Source organism: Trachinotus anak, unplaced genomic scaffold, assembly GCF_046630095.1.
Source record: "Trachinotus anak isolate AG129_WGS33_773 ecotype Australia unplaced genomic scaffold, CSIRO_AGI_Tana_v1 ptg000011l, whole genome shotgun sequence".
NCBI classification, from domain to species: domain Eukaryota; kingdom Metazoa; phylum Chordata; class Actinopteri; order Carangiformes; family Carangidae; genus Trachinotus; species Trachinotus anak.
The window spans coordinates 11,193,411-11,215,657 of record NW_027273862.1 but is presented as its reverse complement, the minus strand read 5'-3'; the positions used below and the strand labels follow the sequence as shown (position 1 = coordinate 11,215,657).

The 22,247-nt window shown below is 39.8% G+C and overlaps 1 protein-coding gene across 7 annotated transcripts; it reads left to right on the top strand.

Moving 5' to 3' along the window:
- The first annotated feature begins 75 nt into the window (after positions 1 to 75).
- lpin1a (lipin 1a) lies at positions 76 to 22,233 on the top strand. 7 transcript variants are annotated; one of them, XM_071488878.1, is made up of 23 exons: positions 76 to 265; positions 3,320 to 3,520; positions 5,358 to 5,453; positions 8,674 to 8,770; positions 8,891 to 9,110; positions 10,831 to 10,905; positions 11,188 to 11,280; positions 11,527 to 11,638; positions 12,380 to 12,611; positions 13,046 to 13,189; positions 13,311 to 13,404; positions 13,573 to 13,772; positions 14,070 to 14,163; positions 14,609 to 14,678; positions 16,140 to 16,232; positions 16,383 to 16,447; positions 16,557 to 16,695; positions 17,363 to 17,511; positions 17,745 to 17,831; positions 18,080 to 18,232; positions 18,556 to 18,670; positions 18,903 to 19,006; positions 19,145 to 22,233. In XM_071488878.1, the coding sequence occupies exons 2-23, from the start codon at positions 3,329 to 3,331 to the stop codon at positions 19,314 to 19,316; spliced, it is 2,796 nt and encodes a 931-aa protein (XP_071344979.1). In that variant the 5' UTR covers positions 76 to 265; positions 3,320 to 3,328; the 3' UTR covers positions 19,317 to 22,233. The 7 variants fall into 7 exon arrangements, with proteins under 7 accessions (XP_071344979.1, XP_071344978.1, XP_071344981.1 ...); XM_071488877.1 differs by having other exon boundaries at positions 11,524 to 11,638; XM_071488883.1 differs by lacking the exon at positions 76 to 265 and adding an exon at positions 4,018 to 4,053 and having other exon boundaries at positions 3,421 to 3,520; positions 11,524 to 11,638.
- The last annotated feature ends 14 nt before the right edge of the window (positions 22,234 to 22,247 follow it).

The window sequence follows — 22,247 nt, the reverse complement described above, 5'->3', positions numbered from 1 at the left end:
CGCTGGCTCAGCCAATCGGATCTCTCTGTGTTTGCAGTCCTGTGGCAGAGGGAGGAATATTTTAACTGCGGTTTAAATAGCGATGCAGCCTGGAGCGGGCAAGCCGAGATCAGATGTCAGCAAAAGCGTAACGAAGAGGTTTGTCAGCGACAACATGTGATTTGAGGACTGGCGCCTATAGGAACTAAAACTAACAGAGGACGAGTGGTGGAACATTTTGAATGGCGGAAATTTCCCCGAGCGAGAAACGACGTCAATAAATAATGTAAGTGAAGACAGAATAATACTCTGATCTGATCTAGATCATCAGAATCAGGACATAGCGAAAGACTTAAGTATCCTTAAAGCCTGTCTATTCAATATTAAGTCAAGCGTCTGTGGTGCGGCCGCTTGAATGGGGGGAGCGCTCCGGTGCAGCCTGCAGAGCCTCACCCCGTGCGCAGATGTTTACATGTCGCCTCACAGGCCACACATGACACTACGACCAGTTTATGAGCCTGACGTCGATGCAGGGTGTTTTCCTTTATGTTGCTTTATCTCTTCAGGTGCATCATAGGTGTTGTCATGTCCAACTAAAATCAATAGATCAACTGTATTTTTGTGTATTTGTGTTGCTTTCTTGGGGAAGGAGGAGCAGGGGAAGATCATATATAAGTCAACATGGCTATATGGTTAAACATGGCTAAACAGGCTATATATGAAATTAATAACCCTATCAAAAAGGCTGCCGTTTAGTTGTAACCGTCAGTAATACAGTGTCAGACTGCTGCTCCAGTCACATTAAATAGATTTAATTGAATAATCCCTTGCACATCATCATCTGTCTGCAAGTCCCCCAGTGTCTGTTGCCCCTGTCTGCATCTCTTGCTGGTGTCACTGCCTTTACTGTAGTGAAAGGGAAGCTGAAGTTTTACACTGAATAACTTTTAACAAGGAGGCTTCTGCAGGGATTGTATCATACACACTGTGAATGTAGCTCTGACTCAGTGTTGTTGTTCACTTTGCCTCAGAAATAACAGCAGTTATTTAGACAAGGTTCCTTTATGTTTTGTTGTTTATTTACTGAAACAATATGGCAATTCTACTGAATGACCCTATGAGTTGGATTGGTTATTACATAATGGAGGAGCACTGTGATTGGCTGTTCAATACTGTCCTGGGAGAGTATGTTTGTGTGTGTGTGTGTGTGTGTGTGTATGAATGGCCCCATCTGTCTGCACGTGGTCTATGTTGACAGTGATATCAGTTCTGTGGCATGCACACACATGCACATGACAGCGAGTGTATATATGTTTGTCCATACGGACAATAAATAGATAAGGGAGCAAGAGTGAGACGAAGGGGTCAAATAATTATGTAATCATTGTCAAACAGTCTCACTCCCAGTTCTTAAGCATTAAATCAAATGACAACAGGTCCACCCCAAATAATGGAGGTGGATAGATTTTTGTTTTTATGCTTTCAATGTTTCATTCCAGAAACAAATATCCTAGTTATGCTGGGTAATCCACAGACCTCACAGTGAACAGTGTCATTGGAAATACTCAGTCCTGAAGAAATAGTCCCCTATCAAAACCTGAGGTAGGAAAATATGTTTCTTGTAATTTGGTTTGACTGAGTATGTTTCTTTATGATTTATATATATATATATTATTTTATTTTATTTTATATATTTTTTTGTATAAATAAACCTCATTGTAATCTGGTGTGGTTAAAGTAGAGCTACCATGAGGCTGAGTCTGGACAGAGTGTATTCATTGGCTTAGTGACAGTGTTCTGGTGTGTTGTTATAGCAGGCTGGTCGGGACAAGCCTGTGATGAGTATCTCATGCAGCTCTTGTGTGTACACAAAGTACGTACAGTATAATGCTGGGTCATTAGAGCAGAGCAGTCCCAGCCTGTGATTCACAGTAACTGATGCATGTTAACAAATCATCCTCATCATTCGATAGTTCTTACATGGTTTGCCAAAATATTAGACCATCTGTCCCAAGGGCACATTGTCATGATGTATGTGTGTGTGTCTGTCTGTGTGTGTGTGTGTGTGACAGATAGAGGAGGAGATAGAAGATGCCAGTATCTGAGTCAGCATAAGCAGGTGGCAGGTGCAGATTTCAAGGGTCACTTAGTTATACAGAGAAGACTATGATATCCCTATAGCTTTGTCTTTCTTTCTTTCTTTCTTTCTTTCTTTCTTTCTTTCTTTCTTTCTTCCTTTCTTGTTTCTTCCTGTCTTCCTTTCTTTGAATGGGTATCAGTCCAAATCATTTTGAAATGTTTTTATCTTTGCTTGAAGTTAAAGAAACACTATTCGTATGCAGTTTACTGAATAGATAATTACACACTGATCAAGCACATAATCAAATCTGTTACATTGCAAAATAGACAAAAAAAAATGGCTTTAGATGTTTGATAATGTTGTCTATACACAATACCTGTTTACCTTGTACTCTCAATGATGTCATATCTGTAGTTACGCCCACGAATTAAACATCACCAGGCACAGACACAGAGGTTGTAAATAGTCTCAGTCTTTTTATGTTTCTGTATTTGTATGAAAGTGTCAATATATATCAACAAAGTGCAAACAATGCTGTTTGGTTCTCTTGGATAGTGAATGTGTTTTCTTTCTCTTTTCTCTCTCCCTCTCTTTATTATCCCCCGAATCAACAGCCATCCATCGCAGCCCAGTGAATGCTTTTCCCTGTGTGTGTGTGTGTGTCTCTGTCCAGGGCCGTGTTTGGCATTCTAAACAGAGAGCATTAGAGGCTATGGATCAGAAAGACTGTCACTGCACCACATGATTAATCTCGTCCCTGATGGAGTGTATTGGCATTGCAGAGAGGAAAAGACACTTTTGTGTTTCCATCGTGATTTTTGATTTCAACACACAGAGAGAAATAACCAACTCAAAACATCTTTTTTTTTTTTAAAGGAAAAGCAGAATGTTTTTATATCCATGCACCCACACACCGATCTCACCCACAAACATAGCCCACGCTCAGCAACACCATGAGAACGGAGAGAGGAATGTGAAAACCCTTTTTGTGTATGGTTTCAGCAAAACTGCCTAGCATCTGAGATTGGCATGTGTGGGCAGTAGCTGGATTCAGTGGATCAATAATGTATTTTAATGTGGCAGGACATCATGGTGGCACTGTGGTCCATCTAAGGACATTTGTCCTGCTGCTGTGTGATGCTACATTGTACTAAGGGCCTGAAATGTAAATAAAAACTTGTTCAATAGACAGAATAAAAGAATAATAATAAGAAATCAGTCATTGTCATCTTCCTCCTCTTTCTCCTTGTCTGCATCCAGCTACAGACCATGAACTATGTGGGTCAGTTGGCGGGCCAGGTGTTTGTGCAGGTCAAGGAGCTGTACAGAGGACTCAACCCTGCAACACTGTCTGGATGTATAGATGTGATCGTGGTCCGGCAGCCTGATGGCTCCCTGCAGTGCTCCCCCTTCCACGTCCGCTTCGGCAAGATGGGTGTTCTGCGGTCTCGTGAGAAAGTGGTGAGATTAGAGCGCTCCCTCCCGCCCTCACTCTTTTTCTTGCTTTTCATCTGCATATACAATGTGTTTGTGTGTACAGGTAATGTGAGAGTTTTAATCAGTGGTGGAAAAAGTATTCAGGTCTTCTACTTACATGAACGTAGCAATATGAAAGTGTAGAAATGCCCTATTACGTGTACAAGCTCTGCCTTCAAAATCAAGGATAAAGGAAACTTTACTGTCACATGAAGCAGGTATAACTACAGTGAAAATTCGACAGCCCAGACCCACCAACTGTGCTGAAAAAAAACAATAATAAAAAAAAAAGATAATGATGATAATAATGATTACATTTTGATAAATACACACAAAAAATCTGAATCTGAAAGAAGGATATAAAATGTATTAAAATTTAATAAATAATGGAATTATAAGATTGTGCAAATACGGCAATAAAAGCAGCAAAAGTAGACCTTTCCTAGCCAGGATGTGCAGCTAAACATGTTCTTGCTTTGCAGTTCTTGCTTTGAGGGAGTGGATACATCTTCCAGAAGGTAACTACTGGAACAGACCATAATTAGGATGTTTGGAGTCTTTAATAAACCGGTCTGCATTTGATCTACACCTCCTGGTGTAGATGTCCTCAAGGGAGGGCAGAGTAGTCCCTGTGATACGCTCAACACACTTTATCACCGTGGGCAACGCCTTTTTCCTGGGAAGAGCAGTTGCTGAACCAGGCTGTGATACAACCAGAGAGCAACGACTCAATCGTAGCAGTGTAGAAGGTTTTTTGCAGTGCTGAGGAGATTTTGAATTTTCTCAGATGCCTCGCTTTCCTTGTCTAGTGCTGTGCATTGACCAAGTCAGGTCTTCTGAGATGCACACACCCAGTGCTCCCATGTATCTCAATGGTACATGCTGTGTCACCTTCTCTTTGAAAGTCCACCAACATCTCCCTTTTTTAGAGACATTCAGGTCCAGATTGTTGCTCCTACACCACGGTGCCAGCCCCTCCACCTCGCTCTGATAGGCTGCCATTGTTGATCAGCTCCACCACCACTGTGTCATCAGCAAATTTCACTATGGTGTTGGAGCTGGGTGTGGCAGCACAATCGTACATTGTATAAGGAGAAGAGCAAAGGGCTAAGCACTCATCCTTGAGGCCGAACGAGGCTGAGGGTACATGGGCTGGATGTGCAGCTGCTGACCTTCAACACCTGTGGTCAGTCTATCAGAAAGCTTTGTATCCAGGAGCAAGACAAGAGCTGAGCCCCAGGCTCCTGAGCTTAGTGACTAGTCTGTGGGGGACTATGGCGTTAAAAGCCAAACTGTAATCAATAAATAGCAAGTGTATGTAACTCCCCTTGCCGATGTGCAGGTGAGAGAGGGTGGTGTGGAGTACATGGGAGATGGCATCATCAGTACTCCAGTTTGAACGATAAGCAAGCTGCAAGGGATCAAGGGAGCCAGGAAGTGATGAGAAAATCAAGTTTTTACTGTAAAAAGTATTTGAAAGCACTTTGTCACTATAGATGTTATAGCCACAGGACTGTAATCATAGTTAATTCTCATGACAAACTCACACCTTGCAGAAAAATTATGGTCAAGTTGAATGTGCAGCGTAGCAACATTATCGGCAGGCAGAAAATGTTACTCTGAAATCAAACAGTACTGCATCACAGTAACTGTGTACTAATGGTATGCTTATCTACACCTTTGTGTTGAAATGCATAGAGAGGACATGTGATGAATGGAGCTGGAAGAAGCTCAGAGTACTTGCTATCCCTGAGTGGAGGTTGTTTAATACAAGCTAATGTGGTTTAAATTATGTTAAAGGTCTCTTTATTCTGTCGTGCAGGTGGACATAGAGATCAATGGAGAACCAGTGAGTTTGCACATGAAGCTGGGAGAGAATGGAGAGGCCTTCTTCGTCAAAGAGACAGAGAACACGCTGGTGGGTAATGATTGACAGAGTCATTAGTTGGACACGATAAACACACACAAATATAGGATGCTTTGTGGCAGTTCTAACTGGTTTCACCACTTACCGATTAAATCCACAAACATGTCATTGTTATTTTAATTGCTTGATTGCTAGTTTTCATGCCCAGACAAGCCCAGAGGAGGCAGAAATCTGCCCCTCTTTTCCTGTAGTCTGAAATTCAGCATTAGATTAGGTTCTGCTAGACAACTGCAGGGACTGAAAAAAACATTTCATTTTTAAATTTCATTTAGCAATTATTTAACCCTGGAAAGCTTCAATGAGATTGAAAATATTTTTTCAAGCGTGTGAAGGCCCAGATAGACAGGATTAACACTGAGGTATAGACAAAACAACACAAGACAGGCACAAAATATGCCAAATACCATTTCTGATACAATAATTTACTGTCTAAAACTGTGGAAATAATAAGTGACTCAATGTATTAACACTAACACATCAAGAAATACCCTAGAACATCAGCAGGCAGAGGGTGCAGTTCATTTATCATCTTCAGATAAATAATATGGTTTTAGGAAGGAATACTTTGTACTGTTGAATGTTTTGTAGTTTTTCAAATACAAATGTGCCTGAAAAGCACCCTGGCACTACAACACAATGCCCTGCTTTGGTATGAGTGTGTTAATACAGTGTGACGGCAGAAATATGAACCAGCTGTTGATACTGCTTTGAAAATGGATTTTACAACCATGGAAAGATTGTTATGGCAGCACAAATATTTTACGTCATCAAGATACTTCGAAGTGCCTGCTACTATGTATTCTACTTGGTACATGTGCTTGCTTGGATTTAATTGGCCACTGTGATGCAGTGTCAGATGGCATTAAAGTGCACTGTGGAAAAGTGGGACTGCACAACCATGTGTTTTTTTTTTTTAGAGCCACCTTGAAATTGTCAGGTGAAAAGGCCCTATGTAAACCAGAGAAATAAGCCTTACCCATTGAAACCCTGCAGTGCAAGTGCTGGTTTAAAGCAACAACTCCCTTGAACTTCAAGCAAGGCGGTGCAGTGATGGAAGAACAAAAGCAAGCAAAGTACAGAAAGTGTAAGGAACGTATGGAAGAAAGAGACAGCAAGAGGAGACAGAAAGGAAGGAACAAATAATGATGTGCATTTTTGACACAGATGAAATTATGTGATCATATGGGGGTTTGAAAACAAAATCACGTAACAATCTGCTGATCTGAGACTCTGTTTGTACTAAAGCAAATTTAGACTTCAGCATCTGAAATATAAGCTGAGGAACGACAAGGAACAAGACCCTCTGTCCTCTTGTGGCATCCTGTTAGCCAGCATGACTTTAGTTTCCTGGAGATAAACCAACAGAAAGCATACGTATTTGGAAGTACAGTATGTGCAGCACAAATAGCAGAGAACAATCTGGCGTGGGAACATATGCTTTTGTTGAAGCAAATGATTCTGGATAAAAGAGTCAATAATTAAGAGGAATATCAAATTTTCTCTCATCTGATCAGATTACGTCGGCTCAATTGGGTTTTTATGACTTACTGTCTCTGTCAAAGATTAGGAGCTGTTCTCCAGCAGTCAATAGGTGCCATAGTTTATCTTTAGAGTGGATCCTATAGGATTAATTGTGGGAAAATAAAGGCATTTCCCCATAAATGACCCCAAAAATTCAAACAAACACTAAGAATTATTAAATTCTGTTTAACCATGTCTGTTATGTTGTTTGGGTTTGGTGTCACATCCTCCCCTTGACATAACTGTCCCTGCATAGAGTGGAAAACCACCAGGAGGCTATTTATAGCTCAGCCAAAGTCACTTGCACACAGACTGCTCTCAGACACTGGCTGTCACTGATCTGTGTACAGTCCACACAGACTGGGAGACAGACGTCAGACAGTCATACAGTTACAATGAGAGAGGAGAAGGACAAAGAGGACAGAAAGCTAGAGCTGTGCAGAGGACAGACAAGATGACACACACATATTATCTATCTTCCATAAGTGTTTTTGTTCCAGTAACGGCCTCTGTTATCACCTCACCTATCTGAATGTGAAAAGATCAACAACATTTCTAAGGAACTGTTTGGCACCGAGCCCGGTCTTCTGTGCCTCTCAGGCCCAGCCCACCTTAACTCTCTGTTCTTCAGGGTGTAAAGTTAAATGTAAGGATTTGTTGGGGCTTGTGTGTTGGCAAATAGACCCTGCACGTGAAACATTAACCAAATGTTCCAGCAGAAATTAGTCTACAGGCTAGACCATTCAAACTTTCTGAATACCTGTGGTAAAAAAGTATAACATAAAAATGAGTGTATTTTTTTTAATGTTTATCATAATAATATATAACTAACTTTAATTTCACTGTGTGGCCAATCACATGGATTAACATGTGTGTAAAGTGTTTTTCCTCAATAACTCTGGCAGTCTCAGGTATGACATTACATCCTCTAGTTTTTTTTTAGTGGGTCTGCTGCATGTGTGAAGACTGTCCATCTGAAAACAGGATCCACGTATGTCACATGCATTAGTTTGATTCAGTGTGCAGAAAATCCTGTGCACAGACATATCATTTGCAGCTTTAAGCGAAACGATTATGGTAATAGACTGAGGTACCCAAAAACAATTGAATGAATCAAAAATGGTCTTGGTGTGAATGTTTCCAGTGAGGCTGGAGCTCAGAGCAGATAAGCTGTGACCTGGCATCGTGCACATTCATAGTACTGTCGCTTTTCCGCTCCCTTCAGATGAATTGGGCTGCGTTGGACTGCGTTAAGACACGTGCACTGCAAAGCATGTGTCAGTCTGCACTGTTGGGATCATCTCTTTATCTTACTTATCCCACTGCGTGTCTGTCTTTCTCTTCCTGGTATAATCACTGCAGTGAGACTCTGATGAGCAAATCTGTGTGATTTTGCTAATCTGAGCTCAAACCCAAATTCCCGCCAATATATTTAGATCCACATGGGAAAAAAACATTTCTGTTTCATCAATCAGTCATGTCTCTACTGTGTAATACTATGCATATGATATTTTTTAGCTCTAGCGGCATAGCTCTTGAGATGGCAGTAACTGTCTGTGGGTTGATCATGCCACCACTTTGATCAAGACTTAAATGTCGAATGACAAAATCTTTTGAATTGAGTAGAAAGTTAACCATTTTTTTTATAATACTGACCTTATATAATATTTTCATGCCCCTCCGTTGACAGGAAGTAGTTCCATCCTATCTGGCGACATCACCCATCATGTCAACAGGGGAGGAGTTAATGGAGTCCCAGCTGGGCAGGGGCAGTTCTCGTCACCATGGTAGGCCCTGATTTTAAAGAATAATTTAAAAATAAAACTAAAAGTGGAATTTGGGGAAATGTGCCTGTCCTTTTATTTTGTTTTATAACCGTTTTCATGCTACTGTCTCACATCATACAGACACCATCCCCTGCAGCTCACTTTCTGTCCAGGGCCTGGGGCCACAGCCAAATGATGGAGCGATGACCAAGAAGAGGAGGAAGAGGAGGAGGAAGGCACGGCCAGAGGGAGGCGGAGGAGGAGGGAGGCGGGAGGATAGCGGCGAAGAGTTCTCGGAGGATGAGGACATGTTTACTATTGACTTGAGCTCAGATGAGGAGAGAGAGGGTGACAACGGCAGGTGTGTGTGTGTGCATGAGAAAATGTGTGATTGTGTGTTTGAGGCTTTCAGTCATGGCAAGTGCAAAAATCCCTTGATATTTCCATGATTTCTGAGCCAAAAGATTATGGGTTTTCATCTCTCTCTGTTAGAAGAGTTTGAGGTTTTCTGCAGCACATTTTGTAAGCGTGTTTTTATGTGTGTGTTTGTCAGAGAGAGAAAGGAAGGGAGAAAAATTGTTAAATGTTGGTCAGTCTGCTCCACCGCTGTGGTAAACAACCTTCGTCAGCAGTCACAATGTTGTGTGTGAAGCTGATGCTTAAGTGCCAGTGACTCTCTCAATGTGTTAAGTGGAGAGACCATGTGTGTGTGTGTGTGTGTGTGTGTGTGTGTTTTTTTTTCATGCATAAATAGGTGTGTATGTGGTTGTTCTAGTTGTCAAAAAAAAAAAGGGGGGGGGGGGGCTTGTGTATTTGCACCATCTGAATCAGAAGAACGGGAATAAAAAAAATAGCCCTTTGGACTGAGGACATTCTGTTAATGCTGACATTGGAAAATCTCCATTTTCTGCTGTGCCAGCTTTGTGGCTGTATGGATGGCAGTGTCGACCAGTGTAATCCAATCTGAAATGTCTTAACAACCACTGAATGGATTGCCATGACAATTTGTACAAACATTCATGTGCCCGTGGGATGAGTTGTAATCACTTTGGTGATGCCCTCAAAATCATGGAGCACCATCCTTCAGTCCCAGTACTTACATTTATAACCAAATATCAGTATCTCTCAGTCTTGTTAGGATTTGTGCTTTAATTCTAATTAAGTTGAGGGTTGGACTCGCCAAGTTCAGACAGTTACTGTATAACAATCAAAATGTCAGCATCTTGTGTCACTTACAGCCCTTGAAAACTTTTAGTTTTTCTCTGTATCATTAAATATTCATGACTAAAAAGCAACAATCAAACCTTTTTATATACAGTCTATGAATCAAACCAGTGAAAAGATCAGGGAAAAAAATGTAAAAAAGAAACAAAACAAATTGTCCTTACTTTGTCAGAAAAGTGTGTATTTGTGATGGAAACTATTCCTCAAAGTAAGAAGCTGATTGAGAAAAGGGCCTTTTAAAGCCATTAAACCAATGTCACTTTAATTTGTTGCTTCTGTCTCACTTCAGTAACATTATTTCAGTGGATCAAATCACGTGCTTAAAAAACAACTTAAAGATGTGTGCATGTGTGTGCATGGTTGTGTTTATCTGTGTGAGGCCCAGTGAAAATCAACTCTGTGTGTTGGACACGCTCCAAGGATTTGTTCTGTTCCCACAGTGTGTTATGTCTCTTTGAAATAACGGCTCGCAGTGCCGCCCTAACTGCGGGGTTCCAAGCTTTTTTAGGAGGTTTGCCACATGGCGGGACGGGAAAATTCCTCAGCCCCTTTAAGATGAGCAGGAATATGTGTCTGCTCCTTGTCATGCTTCATATTGTACTTGATGAAAAAATCTTTTACGGTGGTTTTTGACTGGTCACAGTCAAACAGGCTGCAGACGTCTTGTGGATGATATAAACAGGTTATTAATGTTGTTTCAGGACATTTTATGAGTGTAAACAAATCATGCTTTACTTTATTTGGACTTGCAGAGACACTGTGCAGTTATAAAATATGGTGTGTGCACAATGTGTCAATATTGTGTGTGTGTGTGTGTATATGACTGACATCTCCTTGCATATATGTTTTGTGATCAGGCCCATGTATGGTGATCAGGGGTCTAAAGCCATCACCCACACACACCCCAGCACTGATTGGACCCGTTCAAAGAGGTAATCTTTGGACACAAAACACACACACACACACACACACACACACAGCACTTGATGATAAATTAATCCCGATCTTTTAACTGTCTAGCAAACTCTTTTTTTAAAAACTCTATTCATTTCTTAATTATTCTGTTCATATTGTGCTTTGCATTTTAATACATTATGTGTCCTCACAATAAGTAGATGATAATGATTCACTCATGATTCACTGTCTCTGTTTCCCGCTCTGTGTTCTCTTTCTCTGTTTTTCATGTCTTTCTGTGTCTTTTTATCTTCCTGTAGTAATGTGATTAAGGACACTCTCTCCATCCCTCCACCCTGTGGTCTGTCCATCTCTTGTCCTCAGCAGCCCTCTCACTTCTCTGCCCTTGTTAGGTATCACCTTCAGTTTTATCCTCTCCAAATGCTGGCAATGAATTAATGCACTCATAAGGGTCAACAGATACAGTTGGCTGAAAACTTAAAAAAGGAATTGGGAATATTAGGATTTCTGCTTGATTTTATTGTAGTATTTTGAAGTATAATATGCATGATAAAGTAATTCTATCTGTCACACTACAGAGTATAAACCAATCTAAGTCAAGTGTAACTATCAACTATCAACTATCTCTCTCCCAGCAGCCTCGATGATTCACGGTCATCAACACCAAAGAGCGACTCAGAGCTAACCAGTCAAAATAAAGACAATCCTGAAATGTTATGGACCTGGGGCGAGCTGCCACAGGCTGCCCAGGTATCCACACACACACACACACACACACACACACACACACACACACACACTGTACCGAAAACACAGTGCGTCCTTACATATTTCAGTCAGATTTCAAAATGTCATGCATATTTTATTGGTCTATATATTAATATTGTAAACATTTCACTACTATTAAATGAAAAGTTTTATTTATTTAATTAGCAGATGCTTTATTTTTAAACTTAATCATAAAATGGTTTTGTACAGATAATATAAAGATGATATAATGTGTTAATTAGTTAGCTTTACAGGTGCTTTGGACAAACCCAGGCTTGTTGTTTTTCAGATTTCCAGTCTTTATGCTAAGCTAAGCTAATTGGTTCAAGGTTCCAGCTACGTATTTAACATACGAACATGGTGGAATCTATCTTCTCTTCCAAAATGTCAGACTGTTCTTTTAAGATTTTTCATTTGACCTTATCACGTAAGAAAAATAATTTTCATTATATCAAACACTATCTAAATATGAATCAATAATGTGTTTGTCAATAAAAGATAAAAAAGAAATATACAAATCCTTAAAGGTAGAGTTTTTGTGAGAGGGGGCAAAGGAAGCAAAGTGTCAGGGAAGAGATAGACTATATGTGGGTACAGATGGATGTAGAAATAAAATGAGATAATTAAAGAGGGGAAGTCCAGAGAGAAAAATAACTTCAGTACAAAAAAAATATATATATATGTGGGAAATGTTTGAGCTTTGTCTCTGTTTCTCTGATACAGCCGTCCTTCCTGACTACCCACATGAAGCAGGACCCTGCCACAGCAGTCTCCATCCCGGTGTCAGCCAGCACTCACTTCAGAGCCATCAGTGACACTGGACCCCCTTCCCTCACTCTCTATACCCAGCAGCCAGGGGAGAGCACTGCTCACACTGGGGACAAGGACACTGAAGGAAGCAAAAATGGAGCCAGAGAAAGAGCTAAGTCTGGGGACATGGCTGGAACGGAGCAAGGTATTAATATGGAGGATAATTTTGACTCTAATGTGCAAAGCATTCTCTATATCTGCTAAGACATTGCTAACTGCAGAGCAGTGTTCATTGTGTAAATTTATCAGTGCTGGCTCTATCATCTGTACCACTGTTAAACTAGATCTCTTGAAAAATGACAAACAACAGGAGTCATTTAAAGATCATCGGGTTGTAAACAACTCAGACATCCACAGTGCCTCTTTGACAGACTATAGTGACCTCCAGTGGTAACTTTTTGTAAATACATGTTTTGCAAAAGTTAACTTTTCCATGGATGAACTATAAAATCTACAGGACAGACTGATTTGAGAATTGCAGAATCCTCGCTGGACATCCTAAAGTTAACTTCATGTAACAGTAGATCTTGGGGACCCATGAGTTTGTTTTCTTGCATCTGTTATGTTTGTTATCCTTAGGGAGACAGGTGGAAAGTGTTGGGCCGTCATGTGCAGAGATTGAGGGTCTAACAGTGTCTCCCAGGATTCTCCCTGATCATCTGGACGAAGGCGGGAATAGAGGAAGTCCCATCAGAAGAACTGATTCACCATCCAAGAAGAAAGGTATGGGTACTCTTATCTGTAACAGTATAAAGGATTTCCTTGAATGGACAGCATCTGTGTGCCTCAGTATATTAGCATATATTTTTCCGCAACTGACAAAGTGCGATATTGTCCCTTTTAGAAAAGAGAAGCCAACACCTGGGTGCTGATGGTGTATACCTGGATGACATTACAGAGCTGGAGCCTGAGGTAGCTGCTCTGTACTTCCCTAAAAGGTACTGTTACAAACATTTGCATGCATAGTACGAGAGTCACACACTCCACCCTAAATATACACACCAGCTGTATATTGCGCTCTCATGTGGTGTAATTGACCCTTCTTGTGGTCATCATGGGGGTCCTCGCAGTGCTCAGTAGAGTTGACTGTTTCTCTCTCTCCTCAGTGACGGAGGCAGCAGCTCAATGAAAGGAGACTCAGAGATGATGATGATGGGAGTGCGGAGCGCTAATCAATCCCCACAGTCTGTGGGCAGCAGTGGGATGGACAGTGGCGTGGACAGTTTGTCCGACCAATTAGCGGACCTGCCTCATGTCGCCATCTCTTTGTGTGGAGGACTAACCGACAACAGGGAAATCACACGGGGTAGGTTAAGGAAAGAGGAAGGGGACATTGTCAGAGGATCCTGAAACATTGCACATGCAGCACTTTTGTGGCAACATGTACTGACACGTGTTCAAGAGTTACAAAAGAATATGAGGCAGGTTGAGCTCAACCGCTGCAAACTATCCATTATCTATTTAATGTTACATCTTTAAAGTGAAGTGAACAGTACTGTTAAATTACTTTTTAGAATAATAATGCTTGTCTAATGTCCATTTCTGCTTGACAAAAACTTTTAACTTTGTGTGTGTGTGTGTGTGTGTGTGTTTCATGACACAGAGGAGTTCCAGGAGAGGGCAGTTTCCTACCAGCAGTTCTCTGAAAACCCTTCTATTATCGATGACCCTAACCTGGTGGTCAAGATAGGAAACAAGTATGTATCACTTTATTCGTTGTCCTAGTTTGTGTTACACATTTCATCTGAGTGCAGAAACCATGACAGCCATCTTATGTTTTTGGTTTATAAAGTCTGAACACATTAATAAACCTTCATATTTTGTTTTGTCTGCTTTTTTGTTAATGGGTATTAACAGTTGTAGCAAACCAGATGAAGGGCATATTAACATATCTGGGAAAATTTTCTTAATTTAATACCCTTCAAAGTAAAGTTCCTAACAAACAGTTATGAGAGTGGTACTGATTTTCTCATCAAACTCTTGGCAAGAAAACAAATAAACATATTTTGCAAATTCTCAAACTATTACTTCAAATAGCTTCGGCAGCACAATCATAATTCCTCCTTCAGAAACAAATGTTTTTTGCAGACAAAGCCTGGGGTGTAAAAAGGTGCTTATAGCTCTCTCTGTCATCTGATGCAGGTACTACAACTGGAGCACAGCAGCTCCTGTCATGTTGGCCATGCAGGTCTATCAGAAACCTCTGCCGCAGGTAAGAACACCACAGTTATACATATGTTTTTTATTATCATCAGTGGTGGAAGATTAGTAGCCATTAATGTATCAAAAAAAAGGTATCCATTATGCAACACAATGGACCTTCTCAATTTTATATTATATTATATCTGATATTACTGGATTACTGTGACTGCTGCATCACTGTGTAAACAGCAGATTCATGTTGTAGTCCTTTATATGTTGGGTAGTTTAAACTACAGCATGTATCACATTTTATGAGGAGTTTTATAGTTTTATTTGGTCTGAAAGAATGTCTCTACCTTCAGTTTTTCTTTCTTTGAGCTCCTCTTTTTTTTAATGAATCTACTACTACTACACATCTGTCTGAGGTTATACACCATAGAATGGGTCAAAATTACAATATTATCTCACAAGAGTATTAATTTGATCGTGATTGCATTATCATTATATTTGTTATATGGTGTTTGGTGTCTTCAAGTGTTCTGCAACCCGCTGCATCAAACCCCTGTCCCGCAAGAGCATTTCGCAATTAATGCTCCGCAACCTAATGTTTCACTTTGGTCCAGTGTTTTCATTGTCAGCATCCTCACATTATTTCATAAAAATTCAAACAATAAAGTGTGTTCACATATGTTCCTGGCTCTCATAGTTCACATTCAGCTACTTCAGTTATTGTTGTGCAGAATATATGGTATTTGATTTGTTTACTTAAGTAAACAAAGCGGACAGCACGGTTACAGGTGGATACCCAGTCTGATGTGCCAGCAGTTAAAATTGGCTGTTGATGAACACATATGGAGAAGCTCAGATCAAAACTTCCAGTCTTGTACCACAGTGAAATATTGCTATCAATCTAACTGCTCTCCTAACACTTTAATAATGTCATGTTCTTATCCCCCTTCTCATTTCTTCCCTTTTATTTACATATTATCTTTCTCCCGCCATCCATCCGATGTTTATCTGTTCTAAGTGTTGGTGTTTGAGTTATGTGTTTTCTGCTTTTGGCCTCTTCTCATATTGCCTGCCTGGTCTGTTTGGCTCCAGCCCGTCCCAGCCTGTATGATGTTTCCTGGCTTTGCTTTGACCTGTCTTTGTCTGTCTTTTTTGGTCATCATTTCCCATCATTGTCAGCCATCCATCTGACTCTCTTTATCCTTGTGGTGTGTGTTTTTGTATTTTTATACTATGCAGTGTAGTCCCAATTTTCAGAAGTCTCTTCCTTTCAGGTTTTACTGTAGATCCTTTGCTCTTTGTTTGCATGCCATCGTGCTTTCACCTGTGACTGCATTTTTTTATGGCAAGTTAGTTGGATTTCAGTGTGATTTGCTCTTTGTTATGTTGTACATTGCATTATGGATGCAAATTTTTTTTGTGCTTTCCATTCATTTGTTTGTGCATTTACCTGTGTTTTCAGTTTTGCTTTATTTTGAGTTTTTCTTCTGTCAGTTTTGAGTATGTGCATGGTTGTCTCCAGGCCTCAGTGGAGAACATCATGAAGGAGAAGATGCCAAAGAAAGGAGGACGCTGGTGGTTCTCATGGAGGAGCAGGAACAGTGACTCCAAATCAGTGAGTATATGCACATGATTAGTCCCTGGCCTTCAGCATATACAGTGTACTACACAATCAAGAAAGTGAGAGCAAGAGAGTAGCCTCTCAACATCAACACATAAAGTTTCAGTTGATTAACTCAGCTGTGATGTCTGATGTGCACTTCAGGAATCAGTGACGGAGGCAGGAGGGGATCAAGGAGAGAGCTCACTCACTATGGCCTCAGTGAACAGGTGACTTTTTTTACTTGTTTAAGCTCCATATTTCTCTCACAAACACTCACATTTTCATCAGTCTTAAATAACTTCATCTTATACCAAAGTGATTGTCTTTGATTTTCAGGATGAAGGATGAGTCATCCTCGAGTGATGAGGATCACAGATCCTCCAATCAGATGTCAGGATCCTGCCAGTCAGAGTCCCTTATGAGCTCTGGCAGCGTCTGCTATAAGAAGACTCTACGGCTCACCTCAGAGCAACTGGTATGTAGGTCCTACAGCTGGTTTTCTTTGCTTTAATGGGGAAATTCCTGCAGATAAAAACAAGTTTGTGGCAGCTGTGAAGCTCTGTAGTGACATATTACATATCTCACACACGGTTGACTATGATATGATAAAGCAAGAATGTGAGCAAAATAATACTATCTCTGCTTACATAACAAACATGGATTGTTGTCTTCACTTGGACAAGTGTCAGGCTTTAAGTCCCTGCAAGAGGTGCAATGTGGAGCTGCATATTTAAAATTGACCCCAAGAGCAGAAGCATGTGGCTTTACTGGTTAAATTCTCTATCATTGCAAAAGCAAACACTGGAATGAAATATGGTTGGCTACTTTTACTGTAAATGAAGGATATTATTTAACAGTGAACCATGATACTGGATTCACTGGACTCCTTAAAATGTGTGATATTGCAGATATTTACATTTTTTAAAATGCATCTTTACAAATCATTACAAATTCTGAACTACAGTAGAGAGTGGGGAATACATCATAGGTTGTTGTGTAACTGCATCTGCTCCTTGTGTGGAGTATGTCACAAGACTAACACTAAATGGAAAATTTCAAGAAAACTTTTGAACCTTCCTTGTTTCAATCCGTGTGTGTCTCTTCTTGCCTCTGTATGCACTGTGTGTCGTGTGCATTTACAGGCTAGCCTGCAGCTGAAGGAGGGCCCTAACGATGTGGTGTTCAGCGTGACCACCCAGTATCAGGGTACCTGTCGCTGCCATGGCACTATCTACCTTTGGAACTGGGATGACAAGATAGTCATCTCTGATATAGATGGAACCATCACCAGGTAAGGGACAGCAAGCTAGCTGCCTATAGTAGAGTTCAGTTTAGAGCCAGTTCAGTTTCAGCTGTTCACCAGTAGATGTCACACTTTACTCTGATTTAGGGTTTGTTTTCTTTCAAGTATATACGTTGAATGCACTCTGTTGTAAATTGCATGGTCATCCATATCTGTGAAATTAGCTCTTAAGTACATCTTCACTGTATATTTGATGTTGCCTCTCTTGTGTGGCACTGTAGGTCTGACACCCTGGGTCACATCCTTCCCACGCTGGGCAAAGACTGGACGCATCAGGGTATCGCACGGCTCTACCACAGAGTCAGCCTGTAAGTGCTGCCTTACAGTCTGCACATAGTGTACAGAGTGCAGCTGTAAGGAACTCGGATTAAATCAGCTTTTGTGACACAAATATCACATTTATTTCTTTTAGTTCATTGTTTATTTTCCTTTAACTGAAACATATTATGGGTGAAATGTTTTGTATCTATCTTCCTCCCACACAACTGGTTATGGTTTCTCATAATTTCTTATTTCAACAGTGCACAGATAAGTACAAGCTCTCTCTTTGTCACAGGAATGGATATAAATTCATGTACTGCTCAGCGAGGGCCATTGGCATGGCTGATATGACGCGAGGATACCTGCACTGGGTCAATGAGAGGGGAACCATGCTGCCAATGGGGCCAGTGCTGCTCAGCCCCAGCAGCCTGTTTTCTGCCTTGCACAGGTCAGAGACACCATGTGTATAAGAAATGCCATAAAAACAAAACAGAAAATATATAGCCATGGTTAAAATTGTTTCTTTTATGCATATACACAGTGATAGAAAAGGCAGAGAGGCTTTTGTCATATTGAATAAAAATTGTAGTTGCAATTCTGTGATTTTTACATTTTGATTTCACTTTCGCTTTTTCGCTCAGCTGTAGTTTTTTAAGCCCCCCACTGAACGGACTAAGACAAACAATGTGCACAATCTAAAGAAACAAACAAAATAACAAAAAAAAAAAAAACAATTAAAATGTGTTTGATATTATGTGTTGTGTTGTGCAGGGAGGTGATTGAGAAGAAACCAGAGAAGTTTAAGATCGAGTGTCTTACAGACATCAAGCACCTTTTCTACCCAAACACTGAGCCTTTCTATGCTGCTTTTGGAAACAGAGCTACAGTAAGACTACTACTACTACTACACACACACACACACACACACACACATTGAAGATTGCACTGACCCTTAACAGCCTTTTTTCCCTCTGGATATCAGTTTTGTGTTCTTTTTATAAAATGCCAATGTGATGGTGTCTGTGTATTGTTTTAGATTAAATTATTTGTTCATATTTCGGCCTCATAATGTTTGCTTTTAGCTGTAATGCCGATCATCTGTGTATGTGTGATTTCAGGATGTGTATTCCTATAAGGAGGTGGGTGTTCCTCTGAACAGGATTTTTACCGTCAATCCCAAGGGGGAGCTGATACAGGAGCATGCCAAAACCAATATCTCCTCGTAAGCTATAGTCTCTGTTTCTTTTGATTTTCATCCATGTAATTTGACTCTGCACACATGTGTACACAGATGTTTGAATGCCTGGATTCTGATTATGTACATTTCAAATCTGTAAATGTCTTTGTGTCTCCCTCCCAGCTATGGGCGTCTCTGTGATATGGTCGACCACGTCTTCCCAGTTCTAGTTCAAGATGAAGAAGCAGACTTCCCTTGCTCTGAATCATTTGGCCAGTGCAACTACTGGAACAAACAACTTCCTGATGGCAGCAACCAGGAAGAAGAAGACCCACAGGCCCTTGAGACAAGCTGAGGAAACCCCATCAAATCCAGAAGTGAGGTTGCTGTCAGTCATTACACAATACTGTGATCTGTGTTTTGTGATTGATCATGAAGCCGGCAGCCCAGATTAAAAGTGATGATGTTGATTGTTTTATATTCGAAGATTTATCCAAGAACAGTGTTGGAAAGACATACAAGATAAACAAATAGAGCTCTTAGCCTCCTCCAAGGCTTAAAAGATAGAGATAGGAACTGTGACTAGATTTCTTTCTTTCTCAAAGTAGATTTTCAATATTCCACATTAAACCATTGTGCCATCATTCAGCAAGAGCAAACAAAAGCAGTCCTGGGAACCATAAAACCCCAAGGTAGGAAGCCATGTTACAGTGAATCTATGGTTGTGTAAAAGATGAACACACAAAAGAGGAACAAAACTTAAAAATCTGCATAAATAGAAAAAAAAACAGGAAACCACAAAACAGCTGTGTCAGAAAAAGAGTTAACGAAAAAAACTGTTGGTTCTGCCTGAGGCTCAACCCATACTCAACGAGTCAAATATCGCACACTTGCAAGTGCACTGACTCACAACATACACAAACATCAGTTAACACTTGTTAAATAAATAAATAATCCTGCTGTAGTCCACAAATTCTACTAAAGTAACCCTTCCAGATTACATACACTATCAGCCTCCACAGCAGATAATAAAATTATACACACATACGTTTTATCTGGTCCAGGTATGTGGTTGTAGCCATTTCTCTTAAACCTCAAGTACAACAAATACAGCACAACATTTTGCACCAGAAACACCACATTACATTACACTGAAACCATCCTGGAACAGGCAAAAATAGCACAGATAGTGTATCCAGTCATCTTTTGTGCCAAACCTCTTTGCAGGTCCAGCTAAATGTGTGTGGTGGTTTGACCATGCTACTGTGAAAGATGTGGCTCTAGCACATTTTCTAACAGGTGTACAGGTGACTATACTCAAGCTAAATGCAGGACAATGCAACTAACTTCAGTCTGTGCTCTTTATTTCTTTTTTTATATGCACGAATAATTTATCTCCAGTGATATGCTAGAATGTAGGACATAAATCACTCACGGTGTGTGTTATTTTAATGACTAATGCTCATCAATGCAATGACTTTATAAGCTCATACAGGATATGGTCATATATTTTCAGTTTTGTAATCATGTCACTGTATAGATCAGTATCAGATCAGTACCTTTATGGAGAGCACTAATCTGCCCCTTGGTGGGGAATTAAATGCAGTAGACACTGTAAGTTTTTCTCTTGTATCTTTTTTATTTGTATATATTTCTTTCATTTATCATATGCTTATGTTTTCATCCAGTGATCAAATAACATTTACTGTAATGCATTTACGTTTATTTTTACCACATGTATAACTTAAAATGGGGGAAACCACTGTAAAGAACGAATAATATTAATTCTTTGACCATATGAAGTGAACTGAAAAAAAAAAAGCTTTTGACAGCTGAAATGTTGTCTGAAATACTTTGTTACTGGTGCTCATTCAAATACATCCAACACTATAAATCTCTCTCTATTAAACCAGCTGTCACCTACTGCACTAAGAGGTTGCACATTTACCATGTGACGACTAAAGCAATAGATCAACACGTAGTATATTAGGAAAGCCAGGAGGTGGATTGTCTGTTCCTGATGTAATGTCAGCTGGTAATCCCATAACATTTTGTTTCATTTGATGCCTCTTGTTTATCAAGGGCATCAAGGTAGTCAGTTACATGAGGTGCAAACTACTTGCACTTCTTGCAACATAAAAAAGAGCATCATCAACCCATGTTACACCTCTTCTGTTTATGTTAAAACTGGGTAGTTAAAAGCAGCTTTGAATCCCTGACAGCTTGAAGAAGAAAAGGAAAGAAATCCCTGTTAGTACTGACACACCTGATTTTAAATTACCCGAAAAAAAAAAAATAGTAATTAAAATAGGTAAAGTAATTCACCAGATTTTAGTTGGAATTTAACAAACAATATTTGTATTCTGATATTGATGTGTTGTATATTGAAAAAAAGTGAACTCAAAACACCATAAGACTGTTAACAAGACCTCTGATTGATTGTGACTAAGTCTGTTATACTGTTTGTACATAGGGTAGATATGTCTGATGCTGTACAGGGATTATTTTTACCTAAAGGAAAACTAATCAGGAATTTAACTGAATGATGTTCATATGCCTTCGAAGAATCCTGTGTCATTTGTGTAAGGGGAAACAATGCATGTAATGTTAAGCTGCATATTTATGTGGATGTAATGACGACTGTCGTCACCCGATATTTATAAGGATGTATTGTATATCAGTTAAAAAAAATGGGGAAAAAAAAAGATTGAAATAATTTGGCTTCCCTATCTCATAATTATAAGATAATTTCCCCTCATTTATGAGATAAAAATCATTACTTTGACTTTAATCATGCAAATTGTAATTAATCAGGCCAAAAGCACTGATCTCTTTGATCTGTTGATGTGATAATCGTAAAATCCCTCTTCTTTGTTTTTCTCACCATTATGTGACACTTTCTTGTAATTATAATATAAAGATCTCCTATTTATAAGATCTAAATTGTGAAATATGGAAGTCAAAAGTAAGAGATGATTTTTGTTCTTCATCAATCCAGTGCTTCTCCCAAACTTTTAGTTTAAATCATCGTTTTGATGATTATCACCTAATTCTTTCTGTGAAAGATCTAAAAGGTCTTGACTACTTATCCAGTCTGTCTGTGTTAGCATGAATGTTGATCCAGTTTGCTCTCCTGTGTAAAGGTAATGTTTTGGGCACTAAGCAGCAGCCTACCAAGCAGTGTGCAGTGCAAGCCATTGTTAACAAAGTAATTTGAATAAATCTGTGCAATGGACACATTTTTCAATAAACTCAAATGTGATTGCTACTTAGTTATTTGGTTATT

Bases quoted from the DNA above. Each gene is read 5' to 3' on its own strand.
- lpin1a (XM_071488877.1), top strand. From the start codon at position 3,329: ATGAACTATGTGGGTCAGTTGGCGGGCCAGGTGTTTGTGCAGGTCAAG. The intron at 5,454-8,673 runs GTGGGTAATGAT...CTCCGTTGACAG, and splicing joins AAGAGACAGAGAACACGCTG to GAAGTAGTTCCATCCTATCT. The intron at 16,233-16,382 runs GTGAGTATATGC...TGTGCACTTCAG, and splicing joins GGAACAGTGACTCCAAATCA to GAATCAGTGACGGAGGCAGG.